The sequence below is a fragment of the Eurytemora carolleeae genome, unplaced genomic scaffold (assembly GCF_000591075.1).
Source record: "Eurytemora carolleeae unplaced genomic scaffold, Eaff_2.0 scaffold578, whole genome shotgun sequence".
Taxonomy (NCBI): domain Eukaryota; kingdom Metazoa; phylum Arthropoda; class Copepoda; order Calanoida; family Temoridae; genus Eurytemora; species Eurytemora carolleeae.
Window position 1 is genome coordinate 11,353 of NW_019396575.1, and position 22,176 is coordinate 33,528.

The 22,176-nt window shown below is 32.7% G+C and overlaps 3 protein-coding genes across 5 annotated transcripts; all 3 read right to left on the bottom strand.

Annotated features, from left to right (window-relative positions):
* On the bottom strand, positions 1 to 5,073 carry LOC111705770 (vesicle transport protein GOT1B). The gene is made up of 5 exons (XM_023478420.1): positions 4,970 to 5,073; positions 4,537 to 4,692; positions 1,662 to 2,424; positions 1,015 to 1,214; positions 1 to 288 (listed from the first exon to the last, which is right to left on the bottom strand). The coding sequence occupies exons 3-5, from the start codon at positions 1,789 to 1,791 to the stop codon at positions 208 to 210; spliced, it is 411 nt and encodes a 136-aa protein (XP_023334188.1). The 5' UTR covers positions 1,792 to 2,424; positions 4,537 to 4,692; positions 4,970 to 5,073; the 3' UTR covers positions 1 to 207.
* Positions 5,074 to 6,182: 1,109 nt separating this feature from the next.
* LOC111705755 (uncharacterized protein C2orf42 homolog) lies at positions 6,183 to 16,658 on the bottom strand. Of its 3 annotated transcripts, none has more exons than XM_023478400.1 (13): positions 16,526 to 16,658; positions 15,229 to 15,323; positions 14,367 to 14,437; positions 13,586 to 13,715; positions 12,656 to 12,758; positions 12,205 to 12,280; positions 10,582 to 10,724; positions 9,020 to 9,154; positions 8,021 to 8,117; positions 7,679 to 7,762; positions 7,410 to 7,562; positions 7,197 to 7,314; positions 6,183 to 6,274 (listed from the first exon to the last, which is right to left on the bottom strand). In XM_023478400.1, exons 1-13 carry the CDS (start codon positions 16,633 to 16,635, stop codon positions 6,222 to 6,224), a joined length of 1,368 nt encoding a protein of 455 aa, XP_023334168.1. In that variant the 5' UTR covers positions 16,636 to 16,658; the 3' UTR covers positions 6,183 to 6,221. The 3 variants fall into 3 exon arrangements, with proteins under 3 accessions (XP_023334168.1, XP_023334170.1, XP_023334169.1); XM_023478402.1 differs by having other exon boundaries at positions 6,244 to 6,269; XM_023478401.1 differs by lacking the exon at positions 6,183 to 6,274 and adding an exon at positions 6,657 to 6,725.
* Positions 16,659 to 16,695: 37 nt separating this feature from the next.
* LOC111705758 (RWD domain-containing protein 1) lies at positions 16,696 to 22,038 on the bottom strand. The gene is made up of 9 exons (XM_023478405.1): positions 21,903 to 22,038; positions 21,072 to 21,140; positions 20,091 to 20,158; positions 19,884 to 19,967; positions 19,242 to 19,366; positions 18,528 to 18,627; positions 18,075 to 18,178; positions 17,240 to 17,328; positions 16,696 to 16,840 (listed from the first exon to the last, which is right to left on the bottom strand). The coding sequence occupies exons 1-8, from the start codon at positions 21,995 to 21,997 to the stop codon at positions 17,245 to 17,247; spliced, it is 729 nt and encodes a 242-aa protein (XP_023334173.1). The 5' UTR covers positions 21,998 to 22,038; the 3' UTR covers positions 16,696 to 16,840; positions 17,240 to 17,244.
* Between the last annotated feature and the right edge of the window lie 138 nt (positions 22,039 to 22,176).

Consider the following 22,176-nt stretch of genomic DNA (forward strand, 5'->3'; position numbering starts at 1 on the left):
TTTTAAGACACATAAAAAAGTAGTGTTTCATATCACATATATCAGACTATAGTCATTAATTCTGATCCATTAATCGGATAATATTATTTAAGAATTCAGTTTTATGATTATATTTATGTTAATAATTCTGATCCATTAATCGGATAATATTAATCCCAAATATCCTCTATTGAGATTTGGGAACAACAATTCTATCCCAAATATCCTCTATTGAGATTTGGGATCAACTATTCGATCACAAATATCAGATACTCCGGGTAGAGCCAGAAGCAAACTAATCACAGGCACCTGGAAAATATTTTTATCAATATTCATTTTCATTAGAAAAAAATGGATTTTAAAGTAAATGTTAAAAAATATGAGAAGTTAAATTATGTTAATAGTAATATTAATATTACTTGTGACTTGTCACTTTTTTGAAAAAACAAAACTTTCCTCAAATTTGGATTTTTTGCATATTATTGCCATAGTTGTTAAAATGATTCCTCCCCTCACTGATAGAGACTGTGCAATGTGCATGTCTGATTCAAATCGATATCCTCTCAAGCTTGGTCTGATCAAGAATCAATGAAGTTTTCATGTTTTTCTCTATGAAAATTACTTCCACTCAATTTTGATTTTTGGAAAAAGTGACTTGCGTATTTCTGCTGCAAAAACAATGAAGGAAATTGTCAAACTTAAAAGTTTTCAAGCTAGAAGAACGACAATAACTTACATTATTGATAAGAATAATGTTTAAAGGATCCCTATCATTGTGAATCGAGTATGCCACAGGCCAACCTTTAAACGTGACAGTACGAGTCCCTTAAAGGGAGTGTTTGCAAAAAATGAAAGGGCGTATTGAAGGCTAACGTCAAAAAATATTCGATGGTGATTGCTACTGATCTTACTTCTATCTGTTGCGTCTATGAGGAGAAAATTGTTAAGAACGACTCACACCGAAGAACGTAGCGTCCATACAAATTTCATTTTTCGCGACCACTCTCTTTACAGAAACAAATTAATGCCACTAACCTGTCTCAGGAATGATATGGCCATGGGGAAAAATCCTCCGAACAAAGCGACAAACCCGTAGGCTTCAATAAGCATTCCAATGAAGGGATATCCGGAAAGCAAAACTACTATTCCACCCAGGAACGCAGCGCTGCCCTTTTTCCGCTCGGGCTGAAGGAAGAAAGAAGACGACTTTTCCAGACCCATCACACATCCTAGTCCTAGAGTAATCATTTGTTCATCAATCCTTAAACAATTTCAAGCCAACTTGACTTGAACGGAGGGCGTTATAATACATTCCTCATCAGTCAAATGGAAATGTCAACGGTGTTCCACTAAAAATGACAATTCAAGGAGGGCTAAGTTTATCATGGACTTAAATGACTTAAAATCAGTATCTCATGTTTCGTGCGACACACTTTATCTGCAAATGATTGTAACAAGCTCATCCCGGAAAATTTGAATAATTAAGAGTAAAAAATACCAAAGATTAAGACGTTAATAGAAAAAAGTTTAACGTACTTTATTTCCGAAACTTTTCAATCTTAGCGCTATGCTATGAATCCAACATTCTAAACAAGCAAAACATATGAAAAATCTTTGAAAAATGAATAAAATAGGGGGGGGGGGGAGGGGTGATTTATGCCCTGTAAAAGTAAAGTCTTGACCTGCTAGGCAGAACAGGTTTCCTATGGCAAGAAGACCCTTGTCGAAGAGAAGTAGAACGCCTAGGAGAAGAAAGAATACTCCAAAGCTCGAAAGCCCAACTCCCAGTTTTTGCATATTTGTAACTTCCATCTGAAGAATAAATAAAACTATATCATGTAAACTGCACTAGACAGACTTCTTGAGGTACAAACTTTAAAACAGGTTTTCAAAAATTACATCATTTTGAGAACTGCAAGAATTTATTTTATTTGAAAACTGATGAGTTTTTTATTTGTTAAATTAGTGATACATCGGTAAACTTGCCAGTTGCATAATTTTGCAATATATATTATATTTTAATATACAGGGTTACTCCTCAGAGACGACTTCGCGGAATTTATACTGTATCTTTACTAAAATTCATTTTGCTGCAACTGTAAACTTGTTTCTTTCTTTGCAAAATCAGTATTAAATCATCAAATACTTCATTTATCCTTGAGATCGCCAAATCAAATGAGTTTTTATCAGTCTCATCTTGTGTGTGTAACCAATAACCATGTATACAAAAATCAGTTTAAAGTCTCGAAAAATTCACAGCAATGCTTAAAAAAAATATTGAAAAAAAATACAAAAAAATAAATAAGTATTTAACAAATAAATTGTAATGCACTTTACACTGTACAGCAATGTACTGCACACAGTACAGCTTATCATGTTGACCGGAACTATCGAAATCTTGGATCTAACTGTCCGTTCTGCATATGCCCGTACTCAAACTGAATCCTTAACATTTAATATTATCATCATTAACATTGCAGTTTTACAGTCAAAGTGTAATATCATGTAGGCTATGTAACGTAGAGCTTCATGAATTGAAGATTTTCTCGCATTATTATTATTATTATTAAAGGACAACCCATCATTAAATGAAGTAGGGGTCGGCGCTCCTTGTATTCCGAAATGATTTCACACGGAGATTCAACCCAGCACTTTATTAAATAAAAAAAAGATCAACCATCATTCCGTGGAAATCAAGGTAGAGTCGCCTTAAAAAATAACTGCCAAAGGACGGAAACTAATGTAACACTCTCTTGGTAACTCTTTTTATTGTTAAATATGAATAAAATGTAGATTATTCATTTTAACTAATTGCTAATTTAATAAACATTTTATTTTTAAAATAAAATAAATAAATTTATTATATTTGTAAATACGTTCAAATATAAATACTTTCAAATCTAGTTTTTATTTCACACTCGGTCGGCCATAACTTCTTAACAGAATATATATTTTTTTATTAGAAATGTTATTTACTTTATATCTACTTATTTCGCAATTCTTTCACTAATCTAATTCTAAGCTGACTAGAAAAGGAAAGAAAATAATGATGTTTAAAACTTTTATTCTGTTAAAAACATAATAAATTATCTATTTTGACACACAGATAATATTTAAATATAAAAAGAGTTGGTGGTGTTTACTTGAATGTGAATGGTTTCCTTTCTTGAGTTAGATTTTTTAAAATAAATTGGTGGATTTCTCAATTTCTTCTGATCTTCCATTCGTAATGAAGAACTGAAGTTTGCGGATTTTTCATTTTCTAAGAAAATTGCTGATTTTTCTAGGATATCAGGATTTACAGAAGTTTGGTTTTGAATCTCCTGAGATTCAAGATTTTCATTAGAACTCTTAAATCCTGAGTTTCTGGACGGTAATGGATATATTTCCATATTCTGCTGCTCTTTCCTTGTTGTTTTTTTGCAGTACACCTTGCAGTGCACTATCAGTAGAATGATGAATATTATGATTAGTACAACGAGAATGGGGACTTGATATTTATATTGAAAAAATGAGTTTTCTTCATCTTGATTTTTAATTTCAAAATCAGCTGCAACAGCTTCAATATTAGATATGTTTAGTGATGCTTCATCTCTAAATACAACTTGGTTGAAAACATATAGCTTCTGTTGACAGCTGACATTGTACACATGTACAAGAGCATGTACAACTAGAATAAGTAGGGAGTGATTCATGTTTACACCTCAAAGGTTAGTTTAGAACTAAATATACATATAAAAGATCTTTGTATTTATGTGAGTGAGAATGACCGCCAGACCTGTTTGACCGCTAGGTTGCTGTAAACATTAAACCTTTACGACCGCAGATTACGGTCATGGACATATCACGAGTTTAATATCTAGAGGGGGGGGGGGGGAGGCCGAGAAAAACATTAAAAGCAGTTTAAATACATCTTACTTTTTGGCCCAAGAGCCTTTTGAATTAGTAAAAAAGAATAAAAAAAACCTAAAAACAAATTAACGATAAGTAATTAGAGTAAATATGTTAAATTGTGTAAGATAAAATATATCGACTGATGATACCTACTAGGAAAGCTGTGTAACCCTTAATAATGTTTCGTTTACTAGAGTTTAGAATCTTTTAGTTTTGATTGCATACTTTTGTACTGGGTTAAAGAGACATTCTTGCAACACAAACAAACATCATACAACGTTTTGTAGAAATATGAAATAGCCGTTTGCCGGTTATAAGAATATTCTAGAGTAGACATAACGATCATTGCAGTGTTAATTCTTAACAAGAACTATTTAAACTTTTTCAAAATATGTATGATTCTCATTTATCCTAGTGCCTTTAGAAGAAAAGGAGTAGCCCATTTTAAGAGGGGTTTGGGCGATTCACTACGGCACCCTTTAAACCTTAATTTGATAAATATCGGTGGAGATATTGTCGATTTTTAACTAGAAAAATGATCATTATTGACAATTTCTTTCACAATTTTCAGTTCAAAAAACCATGGATATACCATTCGATGGGTACCGTTGTGAATCGAACATACCACTCTAATATAAAATCTCTTTAAACACTGAAATTTACCTTAGTTCCCCAATCTTGGTGGTTGGTAGTAGATCTGGAATCCATTCTATATCAAAGGTGGAAGCTCCCTGGGGTTCAAGACCAGTACTTCCAACCTTTAAGAAGGTTTTCAGCTCATGGGCTTTAATCTTGTGCTTGCCAGGAACCTTACTGAACCTGTCACAAATATTAAATAGAAGAAAATATTTTATATTCCTACTTTTATCATGAGTAGGAGTATATAAAAAAACTGAGATACTTTATATGATCCCAACCCTAAATCTGGTTCAACCCTGAACCCTACCTATCTGAGTGAGGAGAAGGAGTAGGATATTAAACCTGAACCTAACCCTAGCTATCTGAGTGTAGAGTGAGGAGTAGGATAATACACCTGAACCTAACCCTACCTATATGATTGAGGAGTATAGGATATTAAACCTGAACCTAACCCTACCTATCTGATTGAGGAGTAGGAGAAGGAGCAGGGGAAAACGATCCATCCTTGTTTTCAACAAAAATTCTAACAGTCTCCAAAGGTACTAAAAAAATATTTTAAAGGAACTTTAAACGTAATTTTAATTGACCCTCCAAGCGAAGATGACAATGCCAGATTCACAATGGTACCCTTAAAACCTTTATATTGTCACTAATGTGGAAGATATCGTCATTATTCTGGGATTAAAGGTGTTAAGTTCCGATAATTCCTATATGGGTTCCTGCAGTAGAAATGCGCATGTCTCTTTTGTAGAGAAATAACAATTAAAAATAATTAGCTTTAAAAATTATAAACAGTGATATAAAATTCATATTTGATCAGACAAAGCTATTGAGGGTACCGTTGTGAATTGGGCACAGACTTGGATGGAGGGTTAATTAAATTACGCTTACAGTCCCTTTAAAGTTGATAAATGTGAATTTAATTTAGGCCTCTTTGTAATTCAAAACACACTTGGGGATCATTTCGTTATTAATTTTTCCGAGAACAAGAAAAATCCATTGTTTAGGACCAGCTGTTATGAGCCTGCGGCGTTTTTGGCTTTTTTAAGATTCCACAAACTGTTGTATAATTAATTGTATTTCAATTACTGGTGGCGGGGTGGAACTACCCCAAAACATTTGTTAGGCATGGAACACTGAATATAAACATTTGTTAGGCATGGAACACTAAATAAAAACATTTGTTAGGCATGGAACACTATGAATACAAATTAGAGGCACATGGAATAATAAATGTGAACATTTCAGAGGCATGGAACACTAAAATAAAAATTTGAAGTACACTGAAAATTAAAACTTAAGTCGCATGAACCGCTGAAAATAAACATTAAAGGGAATGTCTAGCTAGACATGGTAGTTGATATGAGAATGCAGTATTGTAGAGAAATTGTATAGGATTCATTTGAAACCTTTCAGACGTTTTTACGGTCCATATTTGTTCAGCAAGAGCGCAAATTCAATCCTCATTTAGGTCGGATTAAGAATCGGTTTTAAATGAAATTATTTAATGCTGACCACGAAAAATGTTACAAAAATGTTACAGTAAAAAAATTAGCTATTTAGGAACGGGTTGAGAAACTAAAAATAATAATAGAAAATAATTAATTGTCAAGTTTAATATTACTCTTTCTATGGAAAGACGACATTTCTTACTATGTAACTACCTGTGTACTTTATATAGCCCACCCCAGTTCAAGTTTAACCTTCACTCAGTATGAAAGAAAAGAGTGAAGGGTTTTTCTTCTTTTAAGAGATTCCTGCACTAAATTTGGTAAATAACATTTATTCAATTATTTTAATCTTATTCATTAATAACAACAATTGTAATTATAACCTAATTAATTATTGTTATTATTTCATTATGTAATCCCTGAGTAAATGTGAGAGAATAAATGAATAAACAATTCATTTGATCATTTCTCCCCCTTGCAAAACTATTAGCAAGGGTAAATATACTGACTAGGATCTGAACTCCTCCTATGTCCAGTACATTAATCTTATTCAGTTAATTTCCGCAGATTTTCTGAAATTTTTATTAAAAAACGACTTTTGAAGAATTTAAAGAAATCTTAGAACAAATTCATGTTATTATTATTGTTAACAATCAACCTACAGACAAAGTACAACGACCTGTAGGTTGAAATACAATGAAAATAGGGTTGAGCTCCTTCAGTTGCCCTGGTCTTTGTGGGATCTAGTAGTTCAATCCTGGCCTGAATTTTAAGGATTCAGTGTGTATGCCAGGAAAGCATGGATACTAGGGGATAAATAAAAGGGATGCTTAAAAAAAGCACTGACAGAATGCGGTAAGAAATTTAATATAATGATGAAAAAGAAATAATTAATTCTAACATTGATTTAATGAAAAATTTTAATTGAGAAATATGTTCCTAACAATCTAATTAGTTTATTGTAGATTGTTTGTTACATATTTCGTTGCCGTTCTTGTTTAATTTTTAAATGCTCAAAACTATCCCTCAAAATGAACAATCTATGAGGATTTGGACTCTTGCCTAACATATATGAACCGTAAAAACATCTTAGAGGTGTCAAATGAATCCTAAAAAATGCCTCTTTAATACTGGATTTTCAGCTCAATTACCATGTCTAGCTAGACAATCCTTTAAAAGGGCAACAAAAACAAAAAACATCTAACATTGAAAACGAACAACTGAGCAACTGACCTAAAGGATCTGGTCTGCCAGGAAACTGATAATGCATTGTCTGGTTGATCCGTTCTGTAATACTCGCTAACCATTGAACAAACCCCTGGATAACTGAGCTCTCGTGTCGGGGGGAACTCTGAACAAAATAAAAATCATCAAATTTGTTTTTACTTGAAAAAAGGACAATACCCTCTTCAAGATATTTTTTTAGTTATAACAATGGAAACTTACATTATTAAAATACTTTTGTGTGTCCAGCAAGTTTTGCCCCATTTTCTTTTTGTTTGGACTGGTCTGCCGGTCAGTGTCGACTAGAGACCGCTTCTGATTGACCGGAATTGCAGCTGGAACCGTTATGGTCTGAAGACCGTCAGGAGTTTCCATCTAAAACAAAATCAAGCATTTAAAAAAAACATTCATTTTTTTTCTTCAATTTTCAAATTCTTGGCATATTTAGCATTTTGTACATTTTTGTTGTTGCAAATGATTAAAACGAATACCTGTATTTCAATTTGTTCATTGTTAATGTTAGGATCATACAGCTCAATATCTCTTCCGTCCTCAACACTACTTAGAACCTCAACCTTCAGATATATTTTATTTTAAAGTTAATAATAATAATGCAAAGGTGCAATTCGGGGGAGAGGGGAGGAAGACGACTTTCCTAGTTGCGTCTTCACTCTTGAGGTAGACCAATCTGAAGCCACAAAAAAATCTGCTTTCAGCTAATGATCACAAAATGGCGAGATGGTTGTTTCGCAAAGATTAAGAACTTAATCGGTTAGAATTTAAAAGTTGTAGATTAGTGCTTTCTAATACAAAAGTTTTGACCTCTACTCTACCTGTATTGCTTCTCCGTTCTCATTGTTCCCCAGGAAGGAGAAGACCTGAGGGGAGGTATTTCTCTCGTTCAGGTTCGAATCCAGGTCAATAAAATGCCTAAAAAAGGTCGCGCTATTGCATTATATATTCTTGATGTCTGAATTAGGAAGAAGAAGTAGTAAAAAGTGCATGGATAGTAGAGCTATTTTTAAGCATTAGTTCAACCATCCAGACCCGGTTTAACAACTAATCGCGATTAATTAATTTCGACCTCTGAACCAATGTCGTGAAAAATATTAGACTTTAGTTTTCAACTTTAACAATAATACGGTAATACGATAATACGATAATACGATAATACGATAATACGATAATACGATAATACGATAATACGAAAATACGATAATACAATAATACGATAATACAATAATACTATAATACAACAATACAATAATACGATAATACAATAATACGATAATACAAAAATACAAAACACAAAAGTTATCAATCAAATCAACCCCAATTCTAAACAAATCTGTATTACGGAGATTGTTGGTCTTGGAGGCTCCACAAATTCGGATCAGGGACATAATCTCTTAATAAACTCTAAATCTTAAAGGGACTGTACAATCGTAAGTTCAAGTGACCCTGCATGCAGAGATGGCATCGGTACCCCTAAAAGCTTATTCTGATAAAGTATGAATTAAATATCCATGTTTTTGTTAATTTAAACTGTTTGTTTCCATTTGTGTTTTCTCTGCAAAAGACACTTGCGCATTTCTTGCTTATAAGAAACGATTGAGAGATTCACAGAAATAAACGCTTTTCAATTCAGAACAACGACGTTATCTTCCAAATTATTGATCATAAACAGGTTTCAAGGGTACCGTTGTAAATCGGGCATTGCTATCTATGTATATAGTATATAGGGTCACTTTCCCTGAACTACAAGTTGTAAAAAGTATGTTCTACAAATACATTGGACAATCGATTCTTAATTAAAAATAACAAATGTTGACCTGAACTCTTCTCTAAGCTTGTTGTCACTGGCAAAGGCGCATAAGCATGCATAATAATGAATACAGCGCTTGAGAATCCATTCTGGTTCCTTCTCCCGTAGTGTTCCAGACCATTGAGTCCAGTACCGACAAGATCTAAATCAAAAATATCATTTGGTGTTAATATGTTAGACTAATGCGGCTACAATTTCTGATTGTGATGGCCCTTAGTCACATCAACATATAGAGGGGCTGTAAGCGTAATTTCAAGTCACCTTTTTATTTAAAGAGAGGCATCCCTTTCAACCCTTTAAACCTTTAAATGATTAAGAATGACACAACCTTTCCTTATCTATTTACAGGAACACTTGCAATTGTTGAACACTTTACTTGATATTTTTATTTTGAATGCATTAAATATTTACTTTCTTAAAGTGGCAGAATATAAATATTCACATAAAATTTTTTTAACCACGTTGAACAAGAAATATTCTAAATTTTCATGGAATAAACGTGACGTCATCTACGTTGAGTTGACACAGTACGCTAGCGTACACTCCAATTTTACGGCTATATACAAAGCATTTAGGGGAAATATAATCTGAATTATATGTCCACTATGATCATTCAGGGGTTTTAAGGTACCGTAGTGATTGAAAGGTCTCTTAAAATTACGCTTACAGTCTCTATAACTCGATATTTACAGGGGTGGCTGTTTCCAAAGACTGACATAAAACTGTCATTGCCTTCATTTTAAAAGATACATGTCTAATTTACAATGATAACCTTTAAAACCTGTATGAGCAAAAAAATTAATGTTATCCTTGTTCTTAAAAATTCCCAAGATGCTTCAAATTGTATATCACTTGAACTAATGCCGACTTTTCCTTTAAAATTTAAATTCAGATCCAGTATATATTTAGCCTTGTTGAAGCCAAAAAATATTTTTTAAAACCTATCCAGCCCTTTAAATCTACCCATCAAGACTTTTAAACTAACCTATAAGTATCCAGCTCTTTAAACTAACCTATCCAGACCTTTAAACTAACCTATCCAGACCTTTAAACTAACCTATCCAGACCTTTTAACTAACCTATCCAGTCCTTTAAACTAACCTATCCAGACCTTAAAACTAACCTATCCAGCTCTTTAAACTAACCTATCCAAACTTTAAACTAACCTATCCAGACATTTAAACTAACCTATCCAGACCTTTAAACTAACCTATCCAGTCCTTTAAACTAACCTATCCAGACCTTTAAACTAACCTATCCATTCCTTTAAACCAACCTATCCAGACCTTTAAACTAACCTATCCAGACCTTTAAACTAACATATCCAGTCCTTTAAACTACCCTATCCAGTCCTTTAAACTAACCTATCCAGTCCTTTAAACTAACCTATCCAGTCCTTTAAACTAACCTATCCAGACCTTTAAAACTACCTATCCAAACCTTTAAACTAACCTATCCAGTATCCAGTCCTTTAAACTAACCTATACTGTCCTTTATGCTAACCTATCCAGTCCTTTAAACTAACCTATCCAGTCCTTTAAACTAACCTATCCAGACCTTTAAACTAACCTATCCAGTCCTTTAAAAGTATCACATGTGCAGAAGAACTTCTGTTCAGCTCCAGGTTTATCTCGAAGTTTCTGTTCGATAAAAGCAATATGAAGGTAGCCCAGGGGATGCCGCGTATCTGCCTCACATTTTACTACAAATACCTGGACATAAACAATTCTTTATTTATTTGTCTTTTATAAAAAAAAGTACCATAAAGGGACTATAGATGTAATTTAAGAACTTCCAATCTCCACTTTAAGAATGGTATTTCCGATTAACAACAGTACCCATACCAGCTTTGTCTGAACAGGGATATTTGAAATTTTTTATTATTTAATTATTTCTGAAGGGATTTCTTGCTACCGAAGAAACAATCGAGGAATTTTTCAGAATTATACACGTTTAACGCAAGAAAAACAATGATGTTTTCCACATTCTTGATCATACATTTAGAGTCAAAGGGTATAGCGTTATGAATAAGACATAGATAGTCGGTAAACGGAGTCACTTAAAATTACAACCTAACAGTCCCTTCAAATTTGTAATCAAATCTGAGCTTGAATTTAATGAATCTGAGACGCATCTCAAATCCGCCAAAAACGGGTTTAAATTGAGTGCCGGCTTGAATCTTGAAACATTGAATACAATTTTAACAGGAACCATAATATTTAACCCGTGGCTCAAATTCTTTAAATTAGGCCTCAAGTTAAGAAAGGTGAGATATTAACACAGTTTTAAAAGCAATAATTCAATAAAAAGACTTACGAAATAATGTTTAAGTGACCCTGATAGCCTGACTCGTTTTACAGAAACTTTTACTGTTTTTAGTCTCTTAAAAGGTTTTACGACAATGTGAGAAGGTTACGAGATTTTAGAACTTTATTCTGTAGAAGTTTGCTTTTATTGAACATGCGTTACCCTAGAAGAAAATATAAGGCAAAAACGATAGTTTTTGGGGTTTTTAAACGGTGGTTTTTGGTTCGTTTTTGCCGTATATTTTCACATAGAATAACAAATTTGCATGTTTCATAAAAGAAAACTTCTACAGAATACAATTTTAAATCGTTGGACCATTCGTAGATTGTCGTAAAACCGTACAGTTTAAAAATATTAAGTTTCTGTGAAACGAGTCTAGCTATTGTCCATTGCTATTCACAGCTGCACCCTTTAAACCTTAATCTCAGCTATATAAAAGAAGATATTGTAGTTCTGGATTCTGATACTTTCCTTACCGAGCTTTTGCTCCATAAATCCTCAAGATATTATAGAAACTCAGCTGAAAACTTTAGAATGGGATATCCTTCCTTAATCCCGATCGGTTAATTAATCTGGAGATTAATAACAAGAGGAGAACAAGCATTAATCCTGATATCTAACATTCAAATTTTCCTAGCTCAGATTAATTAACCAATCGGGATTAAGGATATCCCATTCTACAGTTTTCAGCTCTGATAATATAATTAATAAAAACTGAAAATAAACAAGGCGGTCTCATTAATCCTCGACAATGCTTACAGAATATCTGTGAATCTGAAATGCTACTCTATAAATGGAAGGCCAGTGGAAATTACGTCTCGAATTTTAATGATAAAACTTATAAAGGAAAGATAATAGAAAAAAACTTTTTTCTTTATTTTTTACCTGTTTATTAACCCTTTGAACTAAAGGGCCTGAAATATGTTCTGCAAAACTATAAACATCATGTTTAAATTCACTCCTGTAGATTGAACATTGATAAAAAAATACAATACAGCCAAAGTCAAAACATACAATTAAGAACTTTTAAACCAAACGAAAAGGCCTTCAAATGATTTTAAAAGGTTTCATTGTCAAAACATTTGGCAAAAAATGTATCTATCCATATGAGGGGTATACCGGTAATATTCTGGTGGGCTTATCTTGGAGATAGTCCAGGCAACCAATAGGGACATATTTTAAAAGAAATAATTAATCATAAATTATTTTTTATTTAAATTAAAAATGTAAACAATGTAAATTAGTAAATTCCTATAAAATGATAAAAGGTGCATCATAGTTTTTTTATTATTGTGGAGTGGCATATGCTCATAACTTTATGTTCATCAATGTTTCCCTGATTTCTAGATCATTCATGGCAGAGTGTCGGAGCATGACAGGAACAGATTCAGTTGTGGAAGATAAACAGCTCAGAATATGGGAACACCCCTCACCTACAGCTGCAATAAATATTATTATTATTATTATTATTTAGAAGTGGAGGATGAACAGCTCAGAATATGGGAACACCCCTCACCTACAGCTGGAATAAACAATATTATTATTATTTAGAAGTGGATGATGAACAGCTCAGAATATGGGAACACCCCTCACCTACAGCTGCAATAATTATTATTATTATTATTATTTAGTAGTGGGGGATAAACAGCTCAGAATATGGGAACACCCCTCACCTACAGCTGCAATTCATATTATTATTATTATTATTATTCAGTTGTGGAGGATAACANTCATTAAACATTATTTCCTGAAGAATGCATACCATGAAACATAATGTTGATACAAAAAAATTTCAAATCATGTTGTGAATACTTATTTATTATATATTATATATATATATATATAACTGTTCGCCTCATCTATTCGAATATGGTTCGATTCAATTTATGTTGGACTAAAATGATTCTCAGGGTTTTGCAGCCAATTAAATTTATACTTTCGAAAATTAAATAAATTCATCAACAAAACATAAAAATCCAATAAATTATGTTCGTTTATAACGTAAAAATAAAATTGTTATATCAGAAGGCGCGAAGCATTCTAGACGCAAAGCAAGAATAGAATGAATAACCTCCGAGGATATTTTTAAATCTAAGGAAATATAGAGATAATTACCATTCATCTTCCTCATCTTTTTTCCAAGATGATGTTAAAAATAAGAAGCTGTTCATACTTTTCGGGCTTAAAAACTAATTTTCTCTATTAGTTGAAGTGGGTAAAAATATTGATTTTTTGGAAAATCTAAATATCTTATTTCTGTGCTAACCTAAAACATCCAACTCCTTGACATGAGATCTAGGACAGTTCTCTACATAGCATCTACTAGCACTCTGAACCAGGAGAGCAGCTTCACCCTCCAACCTAGAGCTAGGATCCAACCCCTCAACCATAGGTAACTAAATATATTAACATTCAGGACAATATACAATATAATGGCAAATTTTTCTCTTTAGATATAAACTTTTAACTTATATTTATATTTCCCACTAAAATAAATAGTTTCCCCCCACCCACATACAAAGATAAAACCTCCATTTAAATATGAAGTTATGAATCCTTGAAAAAAAGGGTTAATAATTTTGGAATGTAGAGTTTAATTTTTATTAGAAGAACTAAATAACCATTCTTCAACTGTTCTAAAGTTTAAAACATTTTACAGGCGATTTGGTTTTAGTCTCAATTTCAGGGTTACATAATAAAATATCTTTAAGAATAAACCCTTGAGGAGGAATGATTTTCGGAGCTCTGGGACAAAAAAATTATGAAATTTGACATAAACTATTGATTTTTATTATTTTTAATTTTTGTTTCTGTACGGAAGTGACTGGCGTATATAATTAAAATATTTTTAACCTAGAAAAAAGAAAAGAAAATATCTTTCACATTATTTATCAGATAAAGGTTTGAAGGGTACCGTTGTGAATCGGGCATTTGCATGGAGGGTCATTTGAAACCTTACTTAAACATCAGTAAAAAACATTTTTCAGAGGAGTTGAGAGGGGGGATTTATAAAGAAAATACCCCAGCTCAATTTTGTTGTTACTTACCAAGACAAATCCTCTATAATCTGGTCCACGGTCCCTAGTTATCCGTACACTGTAGATTTGCATATCCGTGCCTGTACAGTACTGCATATTCGAGATGGGATAAAAACAACAAAACATATTATCATACTATTGATAAATTTTGATAAATAACATAAAATGATAATAAAGGGGAACCAATGTTTCTCCTTACTTGAAATAAGACAGGGTTATTAATGCTCATTCAAACACTTCCAAGTATATTAAAAAACTTTCGTAACCGTAATTTTGTTATTGCAGGCGGCAAACACAGAACGTTTTTTTACTGCACCAATTTACACTAGTGAACAGTACAGTGTGCAGTACAACTTAAAATTTACACTAGTGAACAGTACAGTGTGCAGTACAACTTAAAATTTACACTAGTGAACAGTACAGCGTGCAGTACAACTTAAAATTTACACTAGTAAACAGTACAGTGTGCAGTACAACTTAAAATTTCGAATTTTTTCGCAAAAATAAATGAAGCGAAAACTAAGCAAAATTTTCGAACAAAAAATTTCGCGAAAATGCGAAAATACTAAAGGTGCAACAATTGCTCAAAAGAACTAGTGGAAATCTCTGCTCTGAAAGCTCAATATTTGATTTTTATCATGTCATATAAATAATTTCTCTTCCTTTTCGCTGGAAACCCTACATGGCGGTCATTCACTACAGGGATAACTTCAATTGGGAGAATCGAGCCTTTATCCTTTAATTTAAAAGTGCCCAATCTCATATTGGATATTGAGATCAAGCATTCAAGATTAACGATTACACAACAAATAAGTTACGACATCAGTTAGAAATACAATTAATTTTCTAGGTTTAAAGTCTGAATATTTTCCTGTATAAAGTTTACTAGCGTCCCCTGCTTGCTTCTTAGTGTCCGTATTAGAACGAAATACCATTCCACAGGATTTATTCTTACACGCTATTCCTCTAAAATACAGGCCGATTCGTTAAACAATATTACTCTATAATACAGGTCGATCCTTTAAACAATATTCCTCTATAATACAGGCAGATTGACAAACAATATTTCTCTATAATACAGGCAGATTATCAAACAATATTTCTCTATAATACAGGCAGATTAATTAAACAATATTCATCTATAATACAGGCAGATTTATTAAACAATATTCATCTATAAAACAGACAAATTTGTTAATTTTCCTCTAAAATACATTCATTAGACAATATTCCTCTATAATACAGGCAGATTCATTAAACATTATTCCTTCATAATACAGACAGATTCATTCAACAATATTCCTTTATAATACAGACAGATTTATTAAACAATATTCTCTATATGCAGGCAGATTAATATAACAATATTCCTGTATAATAAAGGCAGATTCGTTAAACAATATTCCTCTATAATACAGATTCGTTAAACAATATTCCTCTATAATACAGGCAGATGCAGTAAACAATATTCCTCTATAATACGGACAGATGCAGTAAACATTATTCCTTTATAATACAGACAGATTCATTAATCCTTTATAATACAGACAGATTCATTAAGCAATATTCCTCTATAATACAGATTCATTAAACAATATTCCTCTATAATACAGGCAGATGCAGTAAACAATATTCCTCTATAATACAGGCAGATGCAGTAAACAATATTCCTCTATAATACGGACAGATTCATTAATCCTTTATAATACAGACAGGTGCAGGATGGAACAGGAGCTTTGCCAGAAAACTGGAGATTTATTAAGAATTTAGAAGAATTTAGGAGAATATAAGAGGGAAGGAGCAACATTAAAAGTAATTGAGATAAAAAAAAAATGAGTTTATTATATGATAAGAATCCAGGGATTGAGATTAGAACAAAGCTGTTTAGAGACAGTTTTAATCTAAATAACCCGGACTAACAATAATTGATTGAAGACTAGAAGGACGTCATAAACCATAGAAAAAGTTTGCGCCATTCATTGTAGGCAACCCAATTTTATTTCAATATTTTATGAAACAATAAAAAAATTGCCCTAGCCAGTTCCAAAATGTGGTCTGCCATTTTTTTGTTTTAAAAAATAACAGAGATATTGAGAATTTTGTTTATTTTATTAAATTAACCATGAAAATGTCTAATTCTGAACGAAATCGTTGATTTCTATTCTCACCTTGTTCCGTTAAATGTTCCGCATTTCGTACATTTTCGGATCCCTCTCATTGTCGGTTTCCCTATGTCCCAGAACTCCATAGGTTTCGTCATGCTCATCTCAAGATCCATCCTTAACTAGTTCTATCTGGTTCTCAGCCGTGGTTTCCAGTTTCTTCCCGCATTTTCTGATTCTGAAAGAAAGTAGAAAATATTGTTCTGGACTGGTCTTAAATGCTGTAATTGCTCCAACATGTGTATTTTTCTATTATGAAGAGATAAGAAGATGGTTGATTGATTGATTGTATTCTTCAAGAATCAGTCGCAGGATGTAAATCTGTGAACAAAAATCAGAAATGGGAAATGATAAGAAAATGTTTGAAATCTACATTTTGCGTACATTGGATTAATTGTACTGTTCAAATTGATAAAAGAAGCCAAGTGTCTCATAAGTTGAATATTTATAAATTTTCATAAATTAGATATCTCTGTTTCAAAAACAAATGAAAAATATTCAAAATTCAAGAAATTTAGTGAAAAGCTTAGTTGTCTTGCAATAATACTATGACATTTCCAAACAAATTTCAATAGCTGGGTCTTAGATGTATTTTCAAATAGGTGAAAAATATAATTTTTACGCTTAAAGGGGAGAAAATTGCCTTTTTAATTTTGAATCTTTTTCATATAAATTTTTTTTCCAGGATGGGGGGGGGAGCACATTTATCCTTCTCTGTTCCTTGTTTAATCTGAATCATCATTTTTTCCAGGATTCCAGTCAGGGTCATCACTCTCCTCATCATCATCAATATCAAGATCATCCAGCTCCTGAAACATTTTCAGGACTCAACACATTTCTCAATAGTTAGTGACTTTTTTGTTGCACCCTTTAAACCTTTATCTGATAAACAATAAGCTATTTTCTATCTGGAAAACAAATCATAGACATTTTTCTTTTCCATCTAAGCTGTAGAAATCATTGGTAAAGAGCGCAGCCCCCCTCCCCGAGATCATAAATGGGGGGGGGGGGAGGATTGTTGATGGATTCTTTTATCAAAAGTACATCTGACAACTCCAGTAATCTTGGTAATCTAATTTCCTCTTACTCTTATTTACGCCCAAAAGCATGTTTAGTTGCTACCCACAAAAAGAGACTTAAATCCATGTTTAGTGGTTACCCACAAAGAGACGTAAATGCATGTTTAGTGGTTACCCACAAAAAGAGACGTAAATGCATGTTTAGTGGTTACCCACAAAAAAAGACGTAAATGACGACCTAAAACTCGGAGCAATAACAAGTTAATAAAGTGTATAAATGCCACAAAAATATTAGCTTTAGCGGGTTCTTTAACTTTGAGGAAATAAGGGACCGGATTTTATCAATTTGAGTTGGGTCCTGAATCAGGAGTCCTGAATCACCAATTCAAATTCATAAAATTCGGTCGTAGGTATCTTTCTTTGTTTTAACGATATAAACTTCAAATCAACACTAAAGATAAATAGTTTAATCGGTGACAAGTAATTCAGCGATCTAGCTCGAGTTAAAAATTCGGCTCCTGATGACTATTAATTACCTCGAAAAGTGATTCGTCGACCGTAATAGCCGTGTCCCCTGCGGCGGCCAAGAACTTGATGTCAGAATCATTTAGAGTTGTATCGCTCATGAAAAGTTCACGCCCTGCGAATACATAAATAAATATTTTACCTTAAAAATTTTATTTAAATTGTTAGGGATTTGGTTGGTTTCTGACGCTTTTAATGGTTTCGATCATAAACCATTAGCTAAAGTCAAAGATAACTTAAACTATCAATTATCGGGCAGCAATAGCTTTTATGTTAAACCAAAACCCAATCTTTTAAGTCTGTTGGAGGTTTCGTTTTTTATTAGCTGTAAAAGTAATTTTTTCTATTTGTTATTTGTTTGTTGTCAAAGGCCTGACAAATTATCAAGCATTTCAAAATAACTTTCAAAAATAATTATCTCCGCCATATTTGTTAAGCAAAAAGGGGGGAAGAGGATCCTATACCTGTTAATTTCTCCTTGCCCGTGAGGACCTTGACTCCCTTCTTCTCCAACCTCTCCCGATCAAATTCAGCCTTCCACGCCAGGAAGGATTCTATTGTTACCTAAAATAAAATAAATGTATTTTTTAAGGGACTTTTAATTTATTTGGATGTCCAATTCACAATTGTAGGATCAATAATGTTTGACCCATTTCAATCTTTTAAAAAAGTTTTTTTTTTAAATTGTGGTTTCTTTATTTAAGTGACTTTTGCGGTTAATACATTTTATGCCATTTTTTACTAAAACAATCGACCAATCAGCGGCAGTTTACGAAATAGTGGCTCAATTAACGGCAAATCACGAAAACAGTTGCTTAATTAACGGCAAATCACGAAAACAGTTGCTCAATTAACGGCAAATCACGAAAACATCTGCTCAATTAACAGCAAATCACGAAAATATTTGCTCAATTAACGGCAAATCACGAAAATAGTTGCTCAATTAACGGCAAATGACCAAAACAGTTGCTAAAATAACGACAAATCACGAAAACAGTTGCTCAATTAACTGCAAATCAAGAAAAATAATCGCTCAATTAACAGTTATCTGCCAAAAAAAAAACAATCGATGAATCATACATTATTCACTAAAACAATCGATCAATCAACTGATAATAACAAAAGTAATCGGTCGATCAGCGGTTAATCACGAAAACAATCGATCAATAAAATTCTACCTTTGTTCCCTCCAATTTCTTCCTCTCCTCCTCTTCCTCTTTCTCCTTCTTCTTTCTCGCAGCTTCCTCCATATCATGCTTGATCTGGTCGTTCTTTTCACACAACCATTCCAGGGCGGCACTTACTAGATATAGAGATAGATAGAGAGATAGAAAGATATATATATAGATAGAAAGAAAGAAAGATAGATATCTAGATATCTAGACAGAGATTCCAGTGCGGATCCTGAATCCGCACTGGAATAATGGATCCGGATCAAGGTTATTTCTTCAAAATTTACTGAATTTTTTTTAACAAAGCAGAATTTTCATATTTTTTGTATTATTTTTTTTTGCTTATTTTTATGCTAAAACTTGATGAACCATTCAGAAATCAGGAAATTTTTATAATCTCTCTTTTTCCGATAGTTCAGATTTGGGTTTTGAGAGTAAAATTTTGTTGTTGCAGTTTTTGGTTGATATTTTTCCCTTTGAATCCGGATCCGTGGATCCACATATTTTTGCGGATCCAGATCCAGGAAGCCAAAATCTTGCGGAAACAATAGATCCGGATCCTAAGCACTGGATACAATATCCTTAGTTCTTCCTAGGTGACATTTTGTTTCCCTGATATACCGCCCCCATATATAGCCCCCGTTTTACCTATGGTAAATACCATCTGCATTCCAAGGTTTTCCTCAATTTGTTCTTCAAGATGTTTATGTAGTTCATCAAGATGTACATCGTCTAAGTAAAACAATAAGATAGTAAAAAATTAAATAAATATTTAAGCTTTATATTCTACTAAAATACAACAAAAAACCCTCTAAAAGCTATGTAAGCTTAAATTCTAATATAGTTTAAAAATACCTATATTTTCTGTTTCTTCAAATTCTACTAAAGGAGCTTCTGATGGATATTTAGGAGTAAATGTAAACCTAAGGAAAAATGGTAAAATTTTAATTCAGACTTTGAAAGGGAGTGTTTATCAATTTTAAAGTGGGGTTAATAAAAGAATTTTCTCTCCAGAGCCCGCGATTTAAAAGCTTCGGCTCGAGTCGTAATTCCTTAAACCCGACTTTAAGACCCAATCTTCGACCCAACTCTGACGACAGCTTGTGTCACGTGATTGACAGCTGCGAGATCTTAGGCTCGACTTAACGAGTTAGGCCCAATGAAAATAAAACCGACCTTGGTTGGTTTTAGTGAAGAATAAGGCTCAATGTTGGGTCTTATTCTCATCTAAACCCGGAATGCGCCAATTCCAACTATGAAAATCCGCCAACTACAACATTAAACCGGTTTAATGAACTAAACTCTGTTAAAAATTAGATGCAACTTAAATCCGAAAGCCCGAGCCGTAAATAAGGCTCATTGACAGCTTAGACCCGAGTCGTATTTTCTTGAATTTTTTAAATCGCCGGCTCAGGCCTTATAAGAAATATACTTTTTCAAAATCAAATAAAAAAATGTCGTAATGCTCCCATTCAATATTCCACTACAACCCCTTCAGCACTTCAAAACTTCAAGAAATCTGTATTTTATACATTGCATTCATAAGATTCGTTCCATAGCCGTATATAGGGGGTGGGGGGCCAATGAAACTCATCTCCCCCTGTATCACTGAAATCGTTGGTGGTTTCCAGGGGGGGTTTCAGGCCTCAACGGGTACGCCCCCAAGTATTATCAAACCCCCCACCCTCCCACCCCACATTTCTGTTATTTTAGAAAATATCTCAATTTAGAGCTGTGCACGATCCACAATATGGGACACCTTGTATTAAATAGCATCTATAAAATATTAGACAAAAAACCGTAAATTTCGGGATAAAAAAATAAAATAAAAATTACTTTAAAAGAACATATCTGCCCTCCCCCTCATCTTCATTATACTCTTCTGTTTTCACTGGTATTGTAAATCTAAAAATAGTTTACAAAAATTTTATCATATGGTAATTAAAACAATGTTGAACTCCTCCCCTATATCAATTTAAAAAAAAAATATTAGTGTGGATTAACTGTCATCTTCTTTCATTTTTAATTTAGAAATTTTGCTAAAATGTGAAATGAATCAGTTACAAAAAAAAAAAACTTCAACCTTCTGATTAAAGAAATAATGAAGAACACCGCGACAACAATTGTTTACCAATTTAAATAATAATTATAAAGTAACGAAAATAATCAATCTAAAAACCTAAGAAGACCCTAAAGGTAGAAAAGTATATTTTTGTGTATTTTTACACTAATCTATTGTTCAGTTTTGTAGAAAATGTCAGTATGGGTCTTAGTTATAAAACCGAAATGTTCTAAAATTGTTTTCAAAATTCCAAGTCGAGCGAATTGACTTTTTAGTGATAAACCTCTGTCAGACAGATAAATTAAAAATAAGAAAAACAATTCTTACAAGGAAATAATTAGGCATAATAAACTATGCAGTATAGAAAATATGGAAAGTTTGTATTTAAGTTTTAAGTTTATTTTGCAAATTTTTTAATTTTAATCCACATTAAAATCAACTTTAAAAGCATCAAGTAGTTGTTGAAACATCCAAGTTCCAGGAAAATGGGTTTCAAAGATATAGGGATTGGAAAATCAGAGTTTGTGGCAAAAACTCGATTTCTTTGGTTGGGCCTTCTATGTTTAATTAAATCGACCAGTGACCAGTATATGCTAATTATAAACCTGTGTGGGCCATCACCGATGATATCGATCTCTTCTGAATAAATAGACTCTATAGCTTCTAATTCTTCCTGCTGCTCTTGAGCATAATCAACCATTCTTGATCTGAAAGTTATTCTTCACACTAATCACAATTATCAAAAGCAAAGATTTATTTAAAGACTAATAATATAAAGCTTGTGGATGTAAATATAAAGTGAAGGATAAGTCTATCAATAAATCAGTGTGAAAAATTGTCAAGAATAGAGATAAATCAATAATGAATTTTATTAACTTT

Excerpts from the sequence above, each read along its gene's own strand:
- LOC111705770 (XM_023478420.1), bottom strand. The coding sequence starts at position 1,791 with ATGGAAGTTACAAATATGCAAAAACTGGGAGTTGGGCTTTCGAGCTTT. Across the intron at positions 1,215-1,661 it reads AAACCTGTTCTGCCTAGCAG|GACTAGGATGTGTGATGGGT; the intron begins GTCAAGACTTTA and ends TGATTACTCTAG. Across the intron at positions 289-1,014 it reads CCATATCATTCCTGAGACAG|GTGCCTGTGATTAGTTTGCT; the intron begins GTTAGTGGCATT and ends AATATTTTCCAG.
- LOC111705755 (XM_023478400.1), bottom strand. The coding sequence starts at position 16,635 with ATGGATCTTGAGATGAGCATGACGAAACCTATGGAGTTCTGGGACATA. Across the intron at positions 10,725-12,204 it reads TTCAAAGGGTTAATAAACAG|GTATTTGTAGTAAAATGTGA; the intron begins GTAAAAAATAAA and ends GTTTATGTCCAG. Across the intron at positions 7,315-7,409 it reads CACAAAAGTATTTTAATAAT|AGTTCCCCCCGACACGAGAG; the intron begins GTAAGTTTCCAT and ends TATTTTGTTCAG.
- LOC111705758 (XM_023478405.1), bottom strand. The coding sequence starts at position 21,997 with ATGGTTGATTATGCTCAAGAGCAGCAGGAAGAATTAGAAGCTATAGAG. Across the intron at positions 19,968-20,090 it reads TGAAGAAACAGAAAATATAG|ACGATGTACATCTTGATGAA; the intron begins GTATTTTTAAAC and ends TGTTTTACTTAG. Across the intron at positions 17,329-18,074 it reads TCGACGAATCACTTTTCGAG|GAGCTGGATGATCTTGATAT; the intron begins GTAATTAATAGT and ends AAAATGTTTCAG.